Here is a 17687-nt window from a genome sequence, read left to right as displayed (position 1 = left end):
ATATAAGCGTCGTATATTAAGGTTATAGTTCGTACTTTACGATTACGTATTACCCTAATCCTTAAATACTACTTTACCGGTTTAAGTTCTTTCGTTTTATAGGTATCCTTTAACCCCTAAGCTATCTTTTATACTATCGCTTCTAAGCTTTTATGGTTTATAATTAATATATCGTTTACGTATATTAATACGAAGACTTCTCGTCCTTTTATATAGAATAAGTACGGCTCCTCTAGAGAACTCTAAAGTCTTAAACGGTTAAGGGTACTTTCGATCTCCTTAAACTAAAGTAGGGGTAAATCTTTAAACCCGTATATTACTTTTATAGCGAGGGCGTATTTTCCCTCTTCCTTAAACCTATTTAATAATTCTATAGGTATAAGGTCGCTTTCCGGTCTTACTACGTTAAGAAACGCGTTTTTAATGTCATATTAATTAACTTCGAGGTCGAATTAAGTTACGATAGCTATTATTATACGGAACGATTTTACTACTAACGTAGCTACGTAAGTACTTTCGAGTAACTCTTTAGGCTATAAATCTCTTCGCGTTATTAAGCGCGACTTATAAGTAATAAGGAAATTATCTTCGTCGAATTTATAGTCGAAGACTTATATTAATAAAATTAGCTTTATTCTTATCCGTTCGCGATTAATAATACGCTATACTTTAATACGTAGGAAGGCTTTAATCTTAAATCTAGCGTTCTCTTTAAATCGTTTTCCTAATGAATATTTATCTAGGTCTTTCTATATCTTTAGCGGTTTAAGTAAATCGTCGCGGTAAATTCTTATCTTATTAAGCGATACGCTTAATCGCTCGGCCTTCGTTTAATTAACGGCTATTACGAAAACTAAGTATAGCGTAATATATTTATCGTAGCTTTTTACTTACTATTCTTTTAATTAATTAAGCTAAAAGGTTATTACGAAGTCGAGTTAGCGATCTCTTAGGAAGTTATTCCTAGCCGTTAGGTTACCCGATATTACGTAGACTCTAGTACTTAAGCTACTTATTACTTCATTTCTTTCCGGGCTTTCTCCTCTTTTCCTTTTATTATAACGGATAGTAAAAGGATGGACCTTTTTTTTACGCTACTTACGCTAAGTAGTTTACGGGGATAGGCTATATTATTCCTTTTCTTCGGAGGAAGTACGAGTTTCTTTAATTAATTATTCTAGAAGCTATTCCCGAGTATTTATTCCGTCGGCGAAGTATACTCGCCGCTCCGGACTTTCGGTACTTTTACTAGTAGCTATACTTAACTTTAATTACTTTATACTCCTTATCGGAATATTCTTACTTCCCGTAGCTTCCGCGGGTACGACTAAAGTAAGTCTTAAACTCGGAAGCCCGTAGGATATATCCGCTTCTTCGTTTAATTTCTCTTAGGTTTTTACTTCGAGTTATTTTTATATTTCCTACTTTATTAATTCGAATAGTTCTATTAATTCTTACGGTTACTCGTCTTTAGACCTAGCCGTTTCGTATTTTAAATTATCGGAATTTATCTCTAGTTCTTCTTTTAGAGGCTGCCCCTCCCCCGAGCTAGGACCGGCGGACTAAGTCGTATCTAGATCCTCGTTACCTAAGGTAGGCTCGCTACCCCCGAAGGGAGTTAGCTCGCTACTTAGCTTTCGATTAAATAATACGAACGAATCCTATAGGTCTAATACTTCGATAATTAATTAAATAACGTTATTACTTATACGTATCGAGAGATTTATTCGATTAATTTCTTTCCGTTTAAATTATTAAGCTTTTAGCTTATTTATTTAGTTATAAAACGTTTCTTCGTTAAAAATTATATCCTTAGTTAGGATTACTCTACTTAGCTTAAGAACCTAAATTCGGTATAGGTTATTAGTATAATATCCTACTAAATACCCGATATAAGTTCGTAAGTTTACCTTAAACCCTCTCTTATTAAGATCCTAAGTACGTTTTTTTATTAAGGGATACGCGCGATATCCGTATATATAAATACCGTTCTAATCCGGTCGTAAGTCGTTCGTTAGCTCCTTTATTACTTCTAAAGTATACCATCTAAAGTATTACTTAAACTAAGTATTTAAGAACTCGTAAGGTATATAAAGATTATAAGCTTAACTAGGGCTAATGTTAATTAGATATGCCGCGGCTTTAACGGTTTCCGGCTATAGTTTCTTTAGTAGCCCTACTTTAATCCTTATCTTAATCGATTTAACGATAATAATCTATCTAGCTTTCTTACCCTTACCGGTTAGCTTTTTAATATTAACCGGCGGGAGTTCGAGATTAATGCCTTCTTTTATTACCTAGGTCTTATATCCGGATATACCTTTAATACTTATTACTAAGCGTTCGTTATCGTAACGTATCTTATAAATTAAGAATCGGAATTACTTCCGAACCTATCTTTTAAAGAGTCGAAGAGTTCTTATTACTAATAAACCTTACTATAATGGGCTATGCCCATAGTAGGGCCCTGGCTAGTACTAAGGCATAATACGTAATTAGGCCCTTAGTACCTACGGCGGATAAGGCTAGCTATCGTAAGTACGGCCTATAGGGCATACTTTCTTCCTTTTTCTCCTCGTTTAGCTTTAGTTTATTAACATACGGCTTTTACCTAGCGAATAGCTCTTAAAACCGTAATAAAAAGCTAAACCAACCTTCTTTTATCGTTTTACGGATTAATATCTTAGCGAGCGGAATTAGTAATAAGAACGGCGATATAATACCAAAGGAAGCGGTAGCTAGTAAAGTTAATAGTCGGAAAGGCGGTATTAGTTTTAGATATACGCGCCGGTAGTACCTACGAAGAGGACCGACGATAGTAGTAGTATTTTATACGCGGGATTAGTAATAGGAAAGGCGATATTAGCGTTTACGCCGGCTAAGTTAGTAGTCGGAAAGGCGGTATTAGCTTTTAAATATACGCGCCGGTAATAGCCTACGGACGAGGACCGATAAGATAACCGAAGAAACGATCGATAGCCCCGAGAAAACGTAATTCAGACGGTAATTTCGAGATAAAAGAACGACGAAATCGACGAAATTTACGGCTAAAAACGGCGGAAAATTTTTTTCCGGAGAAAGATAATAAAGCGCTGGAGTATAGCGCTCGTCGACGAATTAAGAACGCCCGAGGCGTAACATAAGGAAGAAACGGCGTTAGAATAGCGACGAAACGATAGGTTAAGCTAGGATAATAATACTTCGATAAAGGCGCTAGCGGCGCTAGTAATAAACGAAAGGGCGCGCTCCCGCGCGTCCTTAGGCGGAGCCCTTAGCTCCGCTAGCGGTATATGGATAAACGATAGTCTTTAAACGAGTCGGACGGCGTACCTTAGCACGTCCTCCGGCGGAGCCTCGCGGCTTCGTTAGTAGTACGGATAGGCCCCTGGCCTTTAAACGATAGCAGACGAAAGGGCGCGCTTTAGTACGCCCTTAGGCGGAGTCCTTAGCTCCGTTAGCGGAAGATAAACGATGGTCTTTAAACGAATCGGACGGCGTACTCTAATACGTCCTCTAGCGGATCCGACGGGATCCGCTAGCGGAAGATAAACGAAGGTTTTTAAACGGCGGTAAACGGACCGACGATTCCGTAGCTACGGAAGCTAAGCTAAACCTAGTAGGCGTTTATACGCGACTTCGTACGCGGGGCTTTAGAGCCTTACGGTTTAATAAGAGGATCGGAACTAATAGCCCGGGGAGCGGATAACGTAACCCGGGAAACGAACGAAGTACCCGGAGACGCGAAGAGCCCCCGGGTAAACGAAGACGGAAACGGCGGTCCTAGGGGAATGGCATACCGGGGGGCTAGATAGTATCCGGAACGCCGGTAGTACCCTTGGAGGAGGAGGATAAGGAAAGGGAGGCTCTCGGGAGAAGTAGCTACTAGAAAAGCGTACCCGGTTAGCGAAGAAACCCGGGAAACCTACGGAGGAGGAGATCTCGGGAAAGAGTAGGACCCGGGGGAAGAGCGCCGGGGGGCTAAAGACGCCCGGCGTAATACCCCGGGAAACGAAAGGCCCTGGGAAAGAAACGGCGAAGGAGGAGTAGACCCCGGGGTATAGTATAACCGCCGGGGAAGAGAAGAAAGAGGCTATACCCGGGGGGTATTAATACCCCGGGAAATAAACGAAACGGAGGAGGAGGAGACCTAGGGATATACTAATACCTTAAGCGGCGGAGTTAGTAACCCGGGAAGCGAGTAGCGTATCCCGGGAGGCGGAGGTAGTAACCTAGGGAGCGAGTAGCGTACCCCGGGGGACGGAGGTAGTACCTAAGGATACGGAACGTATCCTAAGGCGCGAGAAGAAAACGGGTTAGGTTATTAGGGCTAAACGCCGAAGAAAAGGGCGGTAGAGCGTACTTTTTTTTTTTCCGGGAAGGGACCTTATGTAATAAGCTATACCTATAGTAGGGCCCTAGCTAGTACTAGGGCATAATACGTAATTAAGCCTTTAGTACCTACGGCGGATAAGGCTAGCTATCGTAAGTACGGCTTATAGGGCATACTTTCTTCCTTTTTCTCCTCGTCTAGCTTTAGTTTATCAACATACGGCTTTTACCTAGCGAACAGCTCTTAAAACCGTAATACTTACTTGCTTTTTAGGGTCTTAACCTATAATATTCCGTTAAATTTATCCCTAATTACGATAAGCTACTTAAACCCGTCGTAACCTTCCGGGTAGTTAAATAAATCCTAATATACCTTCTAAAAAAAACGTAGCGAGCGATATATTAATAAACGGCGCGAGATTACTCTTTTACCTATCGCTTAACTATAATACTCGTACTTAATTATAAGTATACCGTTAATCTTAACGTTCCGGGCGTTTTTAACGAGGGCTCTAAGCGCTTTAAAACTAAGATACCTTACTCGCTAATACTAGAATATCTCGGAGTCTTCTCTCGGTTTAGTAATATCTCTCGATCTTTTCTACCGGACGTTTCTTTCCGGGAAATAAGGTATTATTACGATCGACGCTACGCTACGTAAAATACTCGATAGTATTATAAATAATATTACGAGTAGGACTTACGAATAAGAAGAGAATTACTTAAATTCGAAAAAGACTAGGTTAAAGCGTCGCTCTAGCTTCCTTATTATAATACTTTTCTCGAGGGTTCCATTCCTTAAAATATAATTTAAACCGTAAAACTAAATACCTATATTACGAAGTTTCGCCTTAGAGATAATATTAACGTAAAAATCTTTAATAAATACGATATCCTTAAGCTTTAAATTAAAGGTAGGCTTACCGGATTAATCCAAAATATACTTCTCGATAATCTTACGACCCGTATTAGTAATAAAAAAGCTCGTAGTATTAACTTCGACCGTCTATCCGTCTCTAGCGGAAACGAATAACCCCTCTATTAGAAGATTACGATTATTAATAAGGTAAATTACTTTATAGTTATCGAAGACGGTACTTTCCGATAGTAAGTATCGGACTAAGTTTATAATAAAATAAATCCTAATTTAAATAAATAGGTATATAATACGTAGGTCGATTATTATTACGTTAATATTAGCTAATTAAGTAATAGCGTTATTTCCTTCCCCGTTCCCGGAGCGATTATTAGGTATATTATTTACGGGAACGTCCTACTCCTAGCGGTTAATTTAGTTTCGAAACTTAACGTATTTAAGTAAGTCGTATTTAGCCTTAATTTTTCGTATGATATTAACCGGAATCGGCTTTAGGTTACGTATAGTTTAATTAGTAACGGACTTCTATAGGATTTTATAAGAGCGAGCTACTTATAAATATGGTTTACCTCTAGACTTATAAAGGCATTCGTAGCTCGTTAGTTTTCCTTAGCCGCTATTATTAGCTAATTTCGCTCCTAAAGTCGGTCCTTAGTAGGCTATTACGAAAATTCTATAACCTAATTTACCTTTCTATTTATTCTCGGTAGCGAAAGCGCTAAATACGATGCCTAATTACTTAAGGGTTTTTAGTTATTCGCCGAGTTTATTAGCTTTAGTAAGAGCGATTAATACCCGTATAGCTTAGTCGATTACGATCTTAGCCCTAATTACTTCGAGGAAATCCTTTGCTCCTATAACGCCCTTAATTTCGTTAATATAATAGGCGCGAGCGCGAAAGAAGACGTATTATTATATAGCGTAAAATTACTCGGGATTATAAGTACCTACCTTTACTTTCTAGAGTACCTTACGATATTCTCGTCTAATAAGCGTCTTAATAACGGCTTCGGTAGAAGTAATCTACTTACGGAAGATCTTTACGAGGTTTTAAATAATTAGGTCGAGATCTAGGAACTATATTTCTATATTAGCTACTTTAAGAAAGCCTATAGAAATAGAAGCGAGAATCTAGCTATAGAGGACCCTATGTTACTTATTAGTAGCTATAACCTAAGCCTCGATCGTTATTTACTAAGAAACGAACTTATTATACGTTACCGTTTATTACTTTCGAGTTCGTACCTTAAGCCTTAGTAGCTAATCTCCTCGGTCTTTGGTTAGGATCGACGCCTATTCGTAAACGGCTTTCTTATAGTTTTCTTTAAGGAGTTCGTTCTCTTAAGTAATATACTCCTTAAGAATACTTACTACGACTCGAGTAGCGTTAAACTTAGCTCTATCTAGATTAACGTCCTTTTAAATACCGAACTAAGTAGCTATCGACTTAAGCGTTAGGAATTAACGTAGCTACTTATTATAAGCTCGTAAGTAAACGTTAACTAGAATCTTATCTAAAAAGAATTCGGAAGTATTAGTCGTTATAGCGAAATAAGTAAGCGATTATTTAAAGCTAGATACGAGAGTAAAGTACCGGTTTAGAAATGAAAAGGGAATATAATCGTAAGATCTAAAAGATGGATGAATATATTACTTACTTACGCTAGAATAACCTAAGTAATAATAGCTCCTTAGAAGTACCCCGGGCTTATAACTATTACGTAGCTAGCGAGAGCTAAGCTTAAGTTAATAGGTTATTCGTAAAGAAAGTAATGGAATAAGGGTAAGAAGGTATATATTAACTAACTAGAAAAGAAGGAAAGCTACTAGAGAGTATGAAGCGATCTATAGGTACATATAGTAGTGCTTAGCTAGCTTAGGTAAGCTAGGTGGTTCCCACTAGGGGTGCATGCCTACGTGACAAAAGGCTAATAGGATAAGTTAGGAAATAGGTTAACTAGGCGATTGCAATAGTAATAAGTGGGTGGTGGGGTGGGTGACTAACTGCAGCCGTACCTGATCCTAAACCTAAACCTAATTAATCCTAAACCTATTTAATCGTTACTAACTAGGAGCTGAGTTAGTTTAATTAACGATTAATAGGAAATAGGAAAGATCTGATAATAAGAACTGGGCTAGCGGAGCTGTAACCTGTAAACTAACCTGATTAATCTGTTCCTAATTAACCCTAATTAACTAGGAGCGAGCTAGCTTTATTAGGGCTACTAAGAAATAATAGGGATTAATCGGAAAATAGGAACTATAACGGGTAGGTAAAATAAGCGTAGCTCCCGTAAGAAACGAAAGAAATAATCCCTATACGATGTAACGTAATCCCGTCCTTCTCGTTCATAATTATTACCGATCCCTTTTAACTAATTCCTGATCCTATAAACTAACTAATATATCCTATTTATGCCCGACTATGACTCGTGTGACCGTTCTGACTGTTGTTCGTCCGGTAGTATTTACCGGGCTTCCCTTGACCCTCGATCCCTCCCCTATACGTGGTTTTAGGGGCTCTCTGGGCTCTTCCTACTAACTATATATCGGTAAGGGCGATAAGAGGGGTCTTCGGGCATTAACCTATAATTCGTTTCTTTCCTATGGCTATTTCTAGGCTGTTTTGTTTAATATTTTATTTGTTTCGTATCGCGGTATCGTCTGTATAGGTCTTTCGCGTTAATCGGTAGGTTCCGATTAGGTTCGTAGGTATAAGGTATGTCGGTATCTTCTTAGTAATTGAGGGTATTAGTTATATTATAACTACTAGCGTACCGTAAACTTTAACTTTAATCGCTTTACGCGTAAAAGATCTTACGTAGCGAAGTATACGCTCGATAATATCGTACGTATTCTATATAAAAAGACCGTTTTCTATAACTATCTAAATATTAGATAAGTAGTTACGGATTAAATCGAGAACTACCTCGCGGATTTATACTATTTACTATCCCTAATAAAGTAATTTATAAAATGCCTTACGTAAACGGCGTACGAAGTTAATAATACTTTCGTTCTAAAAAGGTAGTAACGTCGTAAACGACGTTATTAAGCTATAAAGTACGTAATTATTTACGAATACTTAAAGGATATCTTTTACGAAGGTTATCTACGAAGGTAGGTAGTTTCAAGCGAAGATAGCGACCTATTAAAAGTCGCTTATTAATTCGATCCTTATTCGTTACGTTTAGTAATTATATGGAACTTATACGCCTTAAAAACGGTTCTAAATATCGTTTAATTTTTAAAGGATTATATTATCGGCTTATATTAATCGATAGCTTAAGGATATTACGACTTTATTCTTATTATCCGATAAATAAAGGTATATTACTTCGCTAGGAAGGATTACTTCCGGCTATAAGGCCTTAACTTTTACCTCCTACCGCGTAAACGCTACGCCTAGCGCCGTATATCCGTAAAAATTAATTCTTCCCGACGTATATCGTAAGCTAGATTCGGCCTCTTATACGAATAAAAACGGTACCGGATACGTAACTACCGCTATTAACGGCGGCCTAACCGGCGGAACGGCATAAGGAATCGCTAAAGGTACGGCGGAATAAGTAATAAGAGGTATTACGGGAAGGATAATAAGAGGTACTATAAGAAAAGCGATAAAAAGGATTATAAAAGGAGCTATATTTATTATTAAAAATAAGGCCTAAGTAAAAGCTAAGCCTTAAGAACTATATTATAAGATAGCCTTAAACCTAAGCTATTTAGGCTATTATCGCCTCGTATCTCTTAAAACCTTACCTATCGGCGGTAAAGTAAACTAAGTAATCCTAGCTCGTATAGGAAAGCTTAAGATAACCCGTTTAAGTAACTAACTTATAAATTAATTAATCCTACGATTCTTACGCTTCGTAATATATTCTATTATTATTTATAGCTATTATTATATAAGTTCGAGGCGTTCGTCGAAACGCTATTTAAAGCTTCGCTCGAGGCTAGCTCGAAGCTCCTCCATATAAAAGGTCGTTTCTATACGGAAATTATAAGTTAAAAGCTCCATGCGTTTATAAGTACCGTTTATTATTTTACCGTAAGTAACTCGATTACCTATAAGGGCTTTTAAGTCGGTAGTAGGCTCGGCGCTCGTCTCTCCTAACGAAGAAAACTTTAGGATAAGCGGTAAGGATATCGTAAAGTATTAGGAACGGCTCGTAAAGCCGTAGAAAGATTAAGAATAACTTTAATTACTATTAATCGATTAATAACTATATCACTAACGTTCTACCTATAGTAAATAGCTATTTATACGTTTTAATAACGGTTTCTTTCGTAGCCTCGCTACCTTAATCTTAAGATACGTAAAACGAATTAAAAGGTAAACCTAGTTAATTAATTAAAGGTATAAAAACTAAACTACTAAAAGGGCTTAAATATAGCGTTTTACGAATAGTTAGCTATTGCGTGTTTTTTCTTTAATTCTACTAATCACAGGGCTCCTTTCTTAATGCCTGATTCCTCAGGTGCCACAGTACCGAGGGTGGCTATGGGGGATGCTATATTATGCAACATTTGATGCCGATTAGACGGGCACTAGTGATAATGTGGAGGATATTCTCAAAGCGGGGCTGCCCTAACTGTCCTGCCTGCAAGGATACTGCATGCGCAGTTTTCGGATGGTACCTACCTGCCTAGTGACCTCAAGCCCAGCTGTGACAACTTGGCCTGAAATTGCTCTACTACGTACCTAAAACACTTCGATACCTCGGAGGGATTCCTTAAAACCTCCCTAGTTGTCATTAGTCTGTTCTGCGTGCCACATCCACGAATTCACCGTGGCTGAACCTCATCGTCGTCATCACCCTCTTTTGCCAAGGCAAAGGGCATAGCCTTCCTGGGGCAGATCTACTTACTCTCGTTTATTTCTTAATTGACCCCCAGGCCGCCCCATTCAACTGTCCATCTTCATGAACCCTACCAGAGCCCTCATCTGACCAGTTCCCGTAACCGAGATCCGCCATGTCCGACCTATATCTCTCACATTTTAGAAACTGGATCTTGAAGTCGCCACCGGGGGAGTGGATGATGAAAAGCGCCCGGGAGTTGCTCATAGGTACTCTTAAGCAAGGGCCGATACCCCAACATGTCGCCTTCGAGATGGACGGCAATAGACGCTTCGCCAAACACCACCATATCGAAACTATAGAAGGCCACCACCTCGGCTTCGAGGCCCTTGCGAGGGTGCTGGAGATTTGTTACAAATGCGGCGTCAAAGTTGTGACTGTGTACGCCTTCAGCATTGAAAACTTCAACCGGCCGAGGCACGAGGTGAGCGGCTTGATGGCGATGGCCAAGGTCAAGCTGGAACAACTCGTCCAACATGGCGAGCTGCTCGACCGGTATGGTGCCGGAATTCGGGTTCTCGGAGAGCGCGACTTGATCCCAGATGACGTGCTGCCTTACGTCGACCGAGCCATCGAGATGACCAAGGATAACAAGGAGTAAGTGTTAATCCCAGAGAGGGGGATGTTACTGCGCGCCCTCATTCACTTCTGGCACTAATCGTTCGCTCCGTCCCAGAGCCGTGCTTAACATATGCTTCCCTTACACTTCGAGGGCCGAGATGACTAGCGCTATCAAGGCCACGGTCACCGAATATACAAATCCGCCCCGGTTGCCAGCCACGCCCTTCTCGCAGACGCGCATTACCCAGAAGATACGATCCAACAAGTCGAAAAAGTCGGACTCCTCTTCATCCAATGATTCTTCGCCAGATCGAAATGACAGGTCGGATATTGACGATTCCATGTCTTCGACTACGGCGCTAGACCCCGACTCACCACCTCTACAATCTACGCCGGCGAAGCCGATCAAATTCCAAAATCCAGAGACCATCACGGCCAAAACGATCAACAGCCACACCTATGCAGCCGACTGCCCGCCCCTGGATATTTTTATCCGAACCAGTGGCGTCATGAGGTTGAGCGACTTCATGTTGTGGCAGTGTCACCAAGATACCCACATATTTTTTCTGAAATGCCTCTGGCCCGAGTTCGATCTATGGCACTTCGTGCCCATGCTTCTGGAATGGCAATGGCGGCAAAAGAAGTTAACGGAGAAGGAAGGCTCACGCAGGTGAGACGGGGAGTAGGATCGTGTGGTGTGTAGGATAGACGGCTCAGTGTCGTGTTGCGTTCGAGCGAGTTGGCGATGAAGCCGGCCACGAACCGGCGTTTGATTTGAAAATGCTAGCGCTAATAGTAAAGGTAGACCACGGTTCTATTTCGAAAGCACACACCCGGAGAAGGATGGTGGGAGACAAAAGGAATGGCTGTAGAAATCGGCGCTTATACGTGTCTACTTCTGTATGACGATTCGGAACAGGTGGTAGACGTATCTGTGCGCATCGCTACACGACGAATCAAGGCAACGTACGACGCAGTAGGTATCTACCTTGACCCTTCTAATCCCAAGCATGCCGTAGAAAATCCCGATACAAATGCGTCTTCCCTACCGAGTTCATACAAACTTGCACGGAGGGCTCCCTAGACCCGGCCCCGTATCGAATTAGGATAGTTGCGCGGGCGTGGGCGTGGGCGTGGGCGTGGGCGTACGCCCGTCGGACGGCCTGCGGGTGACGATGCGTGGAGGCTCACGAGACTTGACGTGTGGAGGAAAAGAGATGATTACCTAAGGTGACGACGGATAACGGAACGGTGCCGAGGCACTAACGGCGTAGATGGGTGCGACGGCCAGACCTTATCTCTTATCTCAACCCGATAACGGATTAACTATCCCTCGGACCCGCCGGGTTTTTAGCGGTTGGCCGTACTTACTCCAACCAATCACGCGAGCCGAAATGCCGGTTGCCCGCAAGGTATGAGTACATACCTCCTAGGGGACCTCGGGCGCTCTAGGCGGGCAAGTTAGGAGGTGCCGGGGGTGGTAGGTACCTCTGATAGGGACCTTGGGTACCAACGATAGGCGCATACTGTCCCCGAAGTACCCAATGTATAGCGGGCCTTGCAGTTGTCAGTCAGTTCGAACCTGGAGCGCCGATAGAGGCAGCGCGCACCGACAAAAGCACACTTGCTACCAACTCGACACACTGAACAAATCTTATCCATTCCCTCACCTACGTCTTCATGCAGTTTTGCGCCTCCGCTTCTGCACGCCTTTTTCGTCTTACTCTCCGTCCTATTCCTACCGGTATCGTCTACTCCCTGTCGCAAAATGACTTGAGCTTCCGTCTTTGAAGCTTCTAGTTCGCTCTCCTCCCGCCGCAAAGTCGCCCTGTCCGGTCGCTCCAACAACAACAATAGATCCTCCTGCCGCCCGCCGGCCCGCCGCCTTACCTCCCCCTTCTCCTCCTCCTACTCCCTCCTCCTGCTGTCCACCACCTCGACCAACCCTACCCTCCAGCGCTCTCCCCCCCTCTTCGTTCCCTCCCCACCCTAATAACCTTGCGAGAAGTCACGATGAAGACCGCCAAGCCGCCCCAGGTGGACGCTGGTCCTTCGTCGAGTCGGAGAGCTCAGCCCGTTCGCCAGACTCGGGCGAATCCCCCGCGAGCGTCGTCTGGCCCGGGCCGCATCCTCAGCGCCAGAGATTCTCTGGGAGCCAGTCACGGCCACGACCAGCCCATCGACGTTTTCCCCGCGGTCACATACTTCACCGATGCGATCACCTCACTCCCCAAAGATCTCGTCCGGCATTTCACCCTCCTCAAGGAAGTTGATGCAAAGATCTTCGCACCTGAAGAGACTCTCTTCCAGCTCGTTAATGCCGTCCTCAAGTCGAGACCTCCCGAGCCCAGGAACGCCAACGATGCCTCGAGCAGCGTCGCTGCCGCCTCGACGCCGATGAGCACCCAGAACAGCCCAAGTGGCTTTCCTACGAACGGAAACCCGCCCGGGTCGACCGATGACAATTACAATTCCCCTGCCTTTGACCCCAGCAACCTTCCGCGACGGCAGCTGTTTCGACAAACCGCCTTCAAAGTCCAAGAGATGCTTGTGTCGTTAGAAGAGAAGAACCATGTCATATCGACCGCGAATGAAGCACTTTCTAAACAACTTGCCCGTATCAACGACGTGTGGCCACACCTCGAAGCCGAGTTTAGCGACGAAGCCAAATGGGGCAGCAATACCCACTGGGCATATCCCGAGAATAGGCTCAACAGAGCGAACCAAACGGAGCGATCGCGCCGAGACGGTGCGGCTACCATCACGGCCGCCGCCCAGCAGCTCGCGGACGAGGCTGCGGCGCGAAGCGACGCGAGAAAGCAAGCCATCATCGCCAAGAAAGGGCTCAAAAACCAACATCAGGACTCGGATGTGGATGACCACGAGGGCAAGCATAAGGGCGAGTCAATGAAGAAGGCACCCAACAATGGCCACAGCAATAGCAAGGCCCGCAGAACCGCCGAGAACACTATTCCCGTTGGGCTAGGCATCACCGCAGGTGCTGTCACCAACAGTAGCGCCGCTACTACTACACTAATCACCACCCCAGGTACCGCTGCTAGCACCCTTACCACCAACAATAACAGCACCCACAATACCATCGTCACCTCTACCCCGACCGCTACCCCCACCACCAACGGGAATCCCCCTTCAAAACGACGCAAAGTCGAGGCCAACAAACCGGTCAACGGTGGGCAGCCCATGGAGCGTGCGATAAGTTCCGTCTTTGGCAGCAATGCTTCCAAGACCAACAAGAACTCTAGTCCGAGGGCAACGCCTGCGCCCGAACTTCCCAAGAAGCGCAAAGCCCTCCCGACCGTTAACGGCGCCTCGAAAAAGAGGTGGGAACCTCCTCCCTCCGCTGCTCGTACTAATTTTCCCACGGCTGACTCCTTCCCCTCTATAGCAAAACGACCGTCACTGCCGCCGCCGCCGCCGCCGCCGCCACGTTTTCGCCTCCGATCGCAGCCTCCCCGACCCAACCCATTTTCGGCGACCAAAAAGCCGTTGGTCGCGGATCCCCAGCGCCTTCCACGACTTCCGTGCGCCCTACATCGTCCCGGGCGAGACAGAATTCCATACAATCCAACGTGGATACAGGTCGGCAGCGGCCTACCTCGTCTGCGTCGAACCGACCAAATGGTACCGCACCCGCGACTCAAGAGCTTTCGACAACGCACAACGGGATCCGCCCACCGCCTGAAACTAAGACAAGCAAGGAAACCGTTCCATTAGTCAAAGTCGAAGCCTCGAAGGAAGAGGCGGTACACACTATCGCGAGCGCCAGCATCACGGCCGGAAATAACAAGAAAGAGACGGTTGCGAAAGGGGATGATGTGGAACCCAAGGTGGATTCCGTACCGGTACAGCCGACAACGACGACGACTGTCGTTACGACAAAGAGCGGACGAGCTAGTAAGCCGTCAACACCAGCACTAGGGTCATTCCCAGACCCGCCGGCCCGATCCCGGTCGTCACGAACGACGACGACGACGACTACGAACGCGAAGCGGAGCCACAAAAAGGGGGCCGCGCAGCAGGTTGCCGCGCGAGTCGCTGACGAAGATGCGAACAGTAGCGTGCAGGGCGACGACGAGGGCGACGCCGACGCCGACGAGCCTCTCTACTGCTACTGCAACGGCGTGAGCTACGGCGAGATGGTTGCGTGCGATGCCGAGGACTGCGAGCGGGAATGGTTCCATCTCGACTGCGTTGGTTTGAAGGCAGCCCCGCCGTCGAACAGTAAGCCGCGTCTCCAGCAAACGCGCTGGCCGCTGAAGCAGATTTAGCTAACAAGCTCGGGTAGTGAAATGGTATTGCGATAACTGCAAGGACCGGATTAGAACCGGCAAGAGGGTTAACGGCAGGTGATCTGCTCCGCTTCGTTTCCCCCATTCTCCTATCTGCCGCCCTAAAGGGGCACCTTGAGCGCGCCTACCCTAGAACTCGTGGAATTCGCGGGATTTGCGTGGCTTTCACGATGTCTAGTGAGTTATTGTTACGATAGCGACCGTCCGCGGGGCCATTACTAGGGTCCTAAGATACAAAGACGTGGCTTTTACGCATACTGGCGCACCGGGATTTCGACACTCTAGATGGGCATACTGTTATCATGCTTCTAGAGGCCACATACCATATTGCTGCGAACGAGAGTTGAATGCTTTTATCATCATCGACCCGGAGTATACCTGGGGCCAGGGAGGCGGCGAGGACGGGGACTCCGGCGCACGGATGGGACTGCCGACCCGAGTATATGGGCGAGATGACACGCGTTTCTGTGCATTGGCCGGACCCTCCCTCTTCTCTACTTTTGTTCTCCTTCTCCCTCTCTTTAGCCTCTCGTTGGAGAGGCGGCCACTTCCTTACTGACCCTCGGAGCGCGGGTACGGGTCTGTCACAGTGTAAATGGATGGAGAGGGCCCAACTCGGCTGGAGCGTGGCTGAGCCGATTCATCGAACACTATGATAGAAGCGGATGAGTTGGTCGTCGCGAGATGGACTGCTTTAGGTACATACCTTCATAGCTCATGGCTACACATGTAATTCGTGTTGTTACGTGCGCGCGCCGCGCGTGTGTTCCTAGTACACATAACCCTACGTATGTAGGTGTGTATAATAGTCTAGGGCCGGAAGCGGTCATGGGGTTGACGACGAATAGTAATACTAGGTAGGGCTAACAGGAGCTAGAACGGCCCCTATTTTGTTCCCCTCCTCCCCTTTCCGTCCTCTTTCCCCTATTCGGCCTCTCACTATCGTACCTCGCTCTCGCTTGACCTCCATACTACACACCAACCCAATTACACATCCTCGGGTGACCCCGGTAGTGAATCGACGATGCCTAGATTTGCTCGTTTCTTCTTTTCTTGGTACGGAGCAGCTCCACGCGCCCCTTTCCCCTACGACTAGTCGGAACATTAGCCGTATAGTCGGGTTACGAGGAGGGGGGAAGCACCGGTGATTGGCGGCGGCAATGGCCTCCGAGGAGGGAAATGAGGCTATTTCCCCGCAAACAGACTACGTGATGTGCCTCTCCGCCGGGGGAAACCATGCAGGTGTGCGGATTAATATCCTCCCTTTTCAGGAGTACGGCACATCGATTCCTGGGGAAAGGCAGGATGTGGTCGGCAAACGAAGCTAACCCACGCCTAACCACTGCTTCTGCCGAGTCTTGCCGTAACGGAGATGGTATGATCTGCTTCTCCGGGGCCGCCTGACACGGCTGTGCGTATGGAACCTGTGTACGCATACGTGCTCGGGCAATGAATGGTGCCGTTTTGCTGGGAGGTTACGCTCGCTTCCGGGACCGGAGACGGGATATTGGCACGGATCTGGACAGGGTGGTAGTGATGGAGGAGCGTGGAGGAGCCAGGTCGAAGGTTCGGCCAAGAGGCCAAGGATAAGGCGGTAAAGTGGACTGGAATATGGGAATATGTACCTTGTGTGTGTATGTGCATGTGCGTGCGCGCGCGCGCATACATGCACAGGTCTGTGGACGTAGGTAGGTATTCACAGACATGCCTACATAGAATACGTGTGTATGAGTGTATACACGTAATGGCAAGTTGGGGGCGGATGCGGACGGCTCATAATGTCTCTCTCCCCTGTCTTCCCATTCCGACCAACAGGTTCACCGTGATTGGCAGAAGCATATCCAGAGGTTATTGCGTGCATTTCACCAATTCCGTCTCGCGTCTATATATAAGTCCCAGCCACCTATGTACGTGTACGCAACGTAGCAATATCACATCCAATCCTGATTTCACGTAGAGAGCTTCCGCTTGTGGTAGCCCGGCCATAGACAAGAGGCAGGCAGGTAGACCGGTAGGAACCCGATCTAGTATGTCCCGCAGGAGGACACGCACGGGGTTCGCTAGCGACGAGCAGCGACGGGTATATTCAGCTCGGACGGGGATAGACATCAGACAAATTGCTCATTCGGGTCCCACGCCGCCTTCGCGGGGAGACGAACAAAGGTAAGGAGTACCTAGTAATAAGACATTATCCCACACCGACTGTAGACAGGCGGAGCCTGATGTAGGCACGTAAGTATAGGGGCATACACATCTACTACGTACAAGGGATGTAGGCACAATATACTCTACAGGAGGCAGACCGGGCTATAGCCGTCTCTGCCTGTACTGACTATATGATGGCGGCCCGGTCTTAGGCCAGGCCCGATAGGCCGACGGAAAGCTCGAGAAAGCGCAGGAGGGATTGTATTATACCTTACCTAATGGCAAAGCACGCAAAGGCTATAGCAGATCCCGAGAATCCATGTATGGTAAGCATGAGTACGGAGTCGCATACCTGCCTATCTCCGCCCGTAAAATGCTTACCTCGTATGTGTATCGTGTACCTAATTATTCGGATGCAAGAGGCAGGTGTGTACCTACATGTGTGCAGGTGGATGCATGCACGCACATCCCTCACTTGGAACCTGCGTAGGTAGGTACCTCTCATAGAGGTATGATACATCCACCAATCTCACATGTTAGGTGCCCCCTACCTAGAGGGGTAGGTATCTACCTAGGTAGGTAGGTAGGTAGGTGTTTACATGC

At 45.8% G+C, this 17687-nt stretch overlaps 2 protein-coding genes across 2 annotated transcripts; both read left to right on the top strand.

Annotated features, from left to right (window-relative positions):
• Positions 1–9815: 9815 nt before the first annotated feature.
• Positions 9816–11830, top strand: GGS23DRAFT_586854 (Undecaprenyl diphosphate synthase). Its single transcript, XM_051517454.1, has 2 exons — positions 9816–10665; positions 10745–11830. The coding sequence occupies exons 1-2, from the start codon at positions 10184–10186 to the stop codon at positions 11301–11303; spliced, it is 1041 nt and encodes a 346-aa protein (XP_051367943.1). The 5' UTR covers positions 9816–10183; the 3' UTR covers positions 11304–11830.
• A 692-nt stretch (positions 11831–12522) lies between these two features.
• On the top strand, positions 12523–15143 carry GGS23DRAFT_334325 (uncharacterized protein). Its single transcript, XM_051512983.1, has 3 exons — positions 12523–13970; positions 14036–14871; positions 14936–15143. The coding sequence occupies exons 1-3, from the start codon at positions 12643–12645 to the stop codon at positions 14998–15000; spliced, it is 2229 nt and encodes a 742-aa protein (XP_051367942.1). The 5' UTR covers positions 12523–12642; the 3' UTR covers positions 15001–15143.
• Positions 15144–17687: the final 2544 nt, after the last annotated feature.

This window comes from Durotheca rogersii (genome assembly GCF_024521655.1).
Source record: "Durotheca rogersii strain YMJ 92031201 chromosome Unknown GGS23scaffold_35, whole genome shotgun sequence".
Taxonomy (NCBI): Eukaryota; Fungi; Ascomycota; class Sordariomycetes; order Xylariales; family Xylariaceae; genus Durotheca; species Durotheca rogersii.
The sequence above is the reverse complement of the archived record's forward strand: the minus strand, read 5'-3'. Positions and strand labels throughout refer to the sequence as shown.

What these genes read in the sequence shown, in the direction of transcription:
- GGS23DRAFT_586854 (XM_051517454.1), top strand. Translation starts at nt 10,184, where the DNA reads ATGTCCGACCTATATCTCTCACATTTTAGAAACTGGATCTTGAAGTCG. An exon ending in ATGACCAAGGATAACAAGGA is followed by an intron (nt 10,666 to 10,744) that starts GTAAGTGTTAAT and finishes GCTCCGTCCCAG; the next exon opens with AGCCGTGCTTAACATATGCT.
- GGS23DRAFT_334325 (XM_051512983.1), top strand. Translation starts at nt 12,643, where the DNA reads ATGAAGACCGCCAAGCCGCCCCAGGTGGACGCTGGTCCTTCGTCGAGT. An exon ending in AACGGCGCCTCGAAAAAGAG is followed by an intron (nt 13,971 to 14,035) that starts GTGGGAACCTCC and finishes TCCCCTCTATAG; the next exon opens with CAAAACGACCGTCACTGCCG. An exon ending in GGCAGCCCCGCCGTCGAACA is followed by an intron (nt 14,872 to 14,935) that starts GTAAGCCGCGTC and finishes AAGCTCGGGTAG; the next exon opens with TGAAATGGTATTGCGATAAC.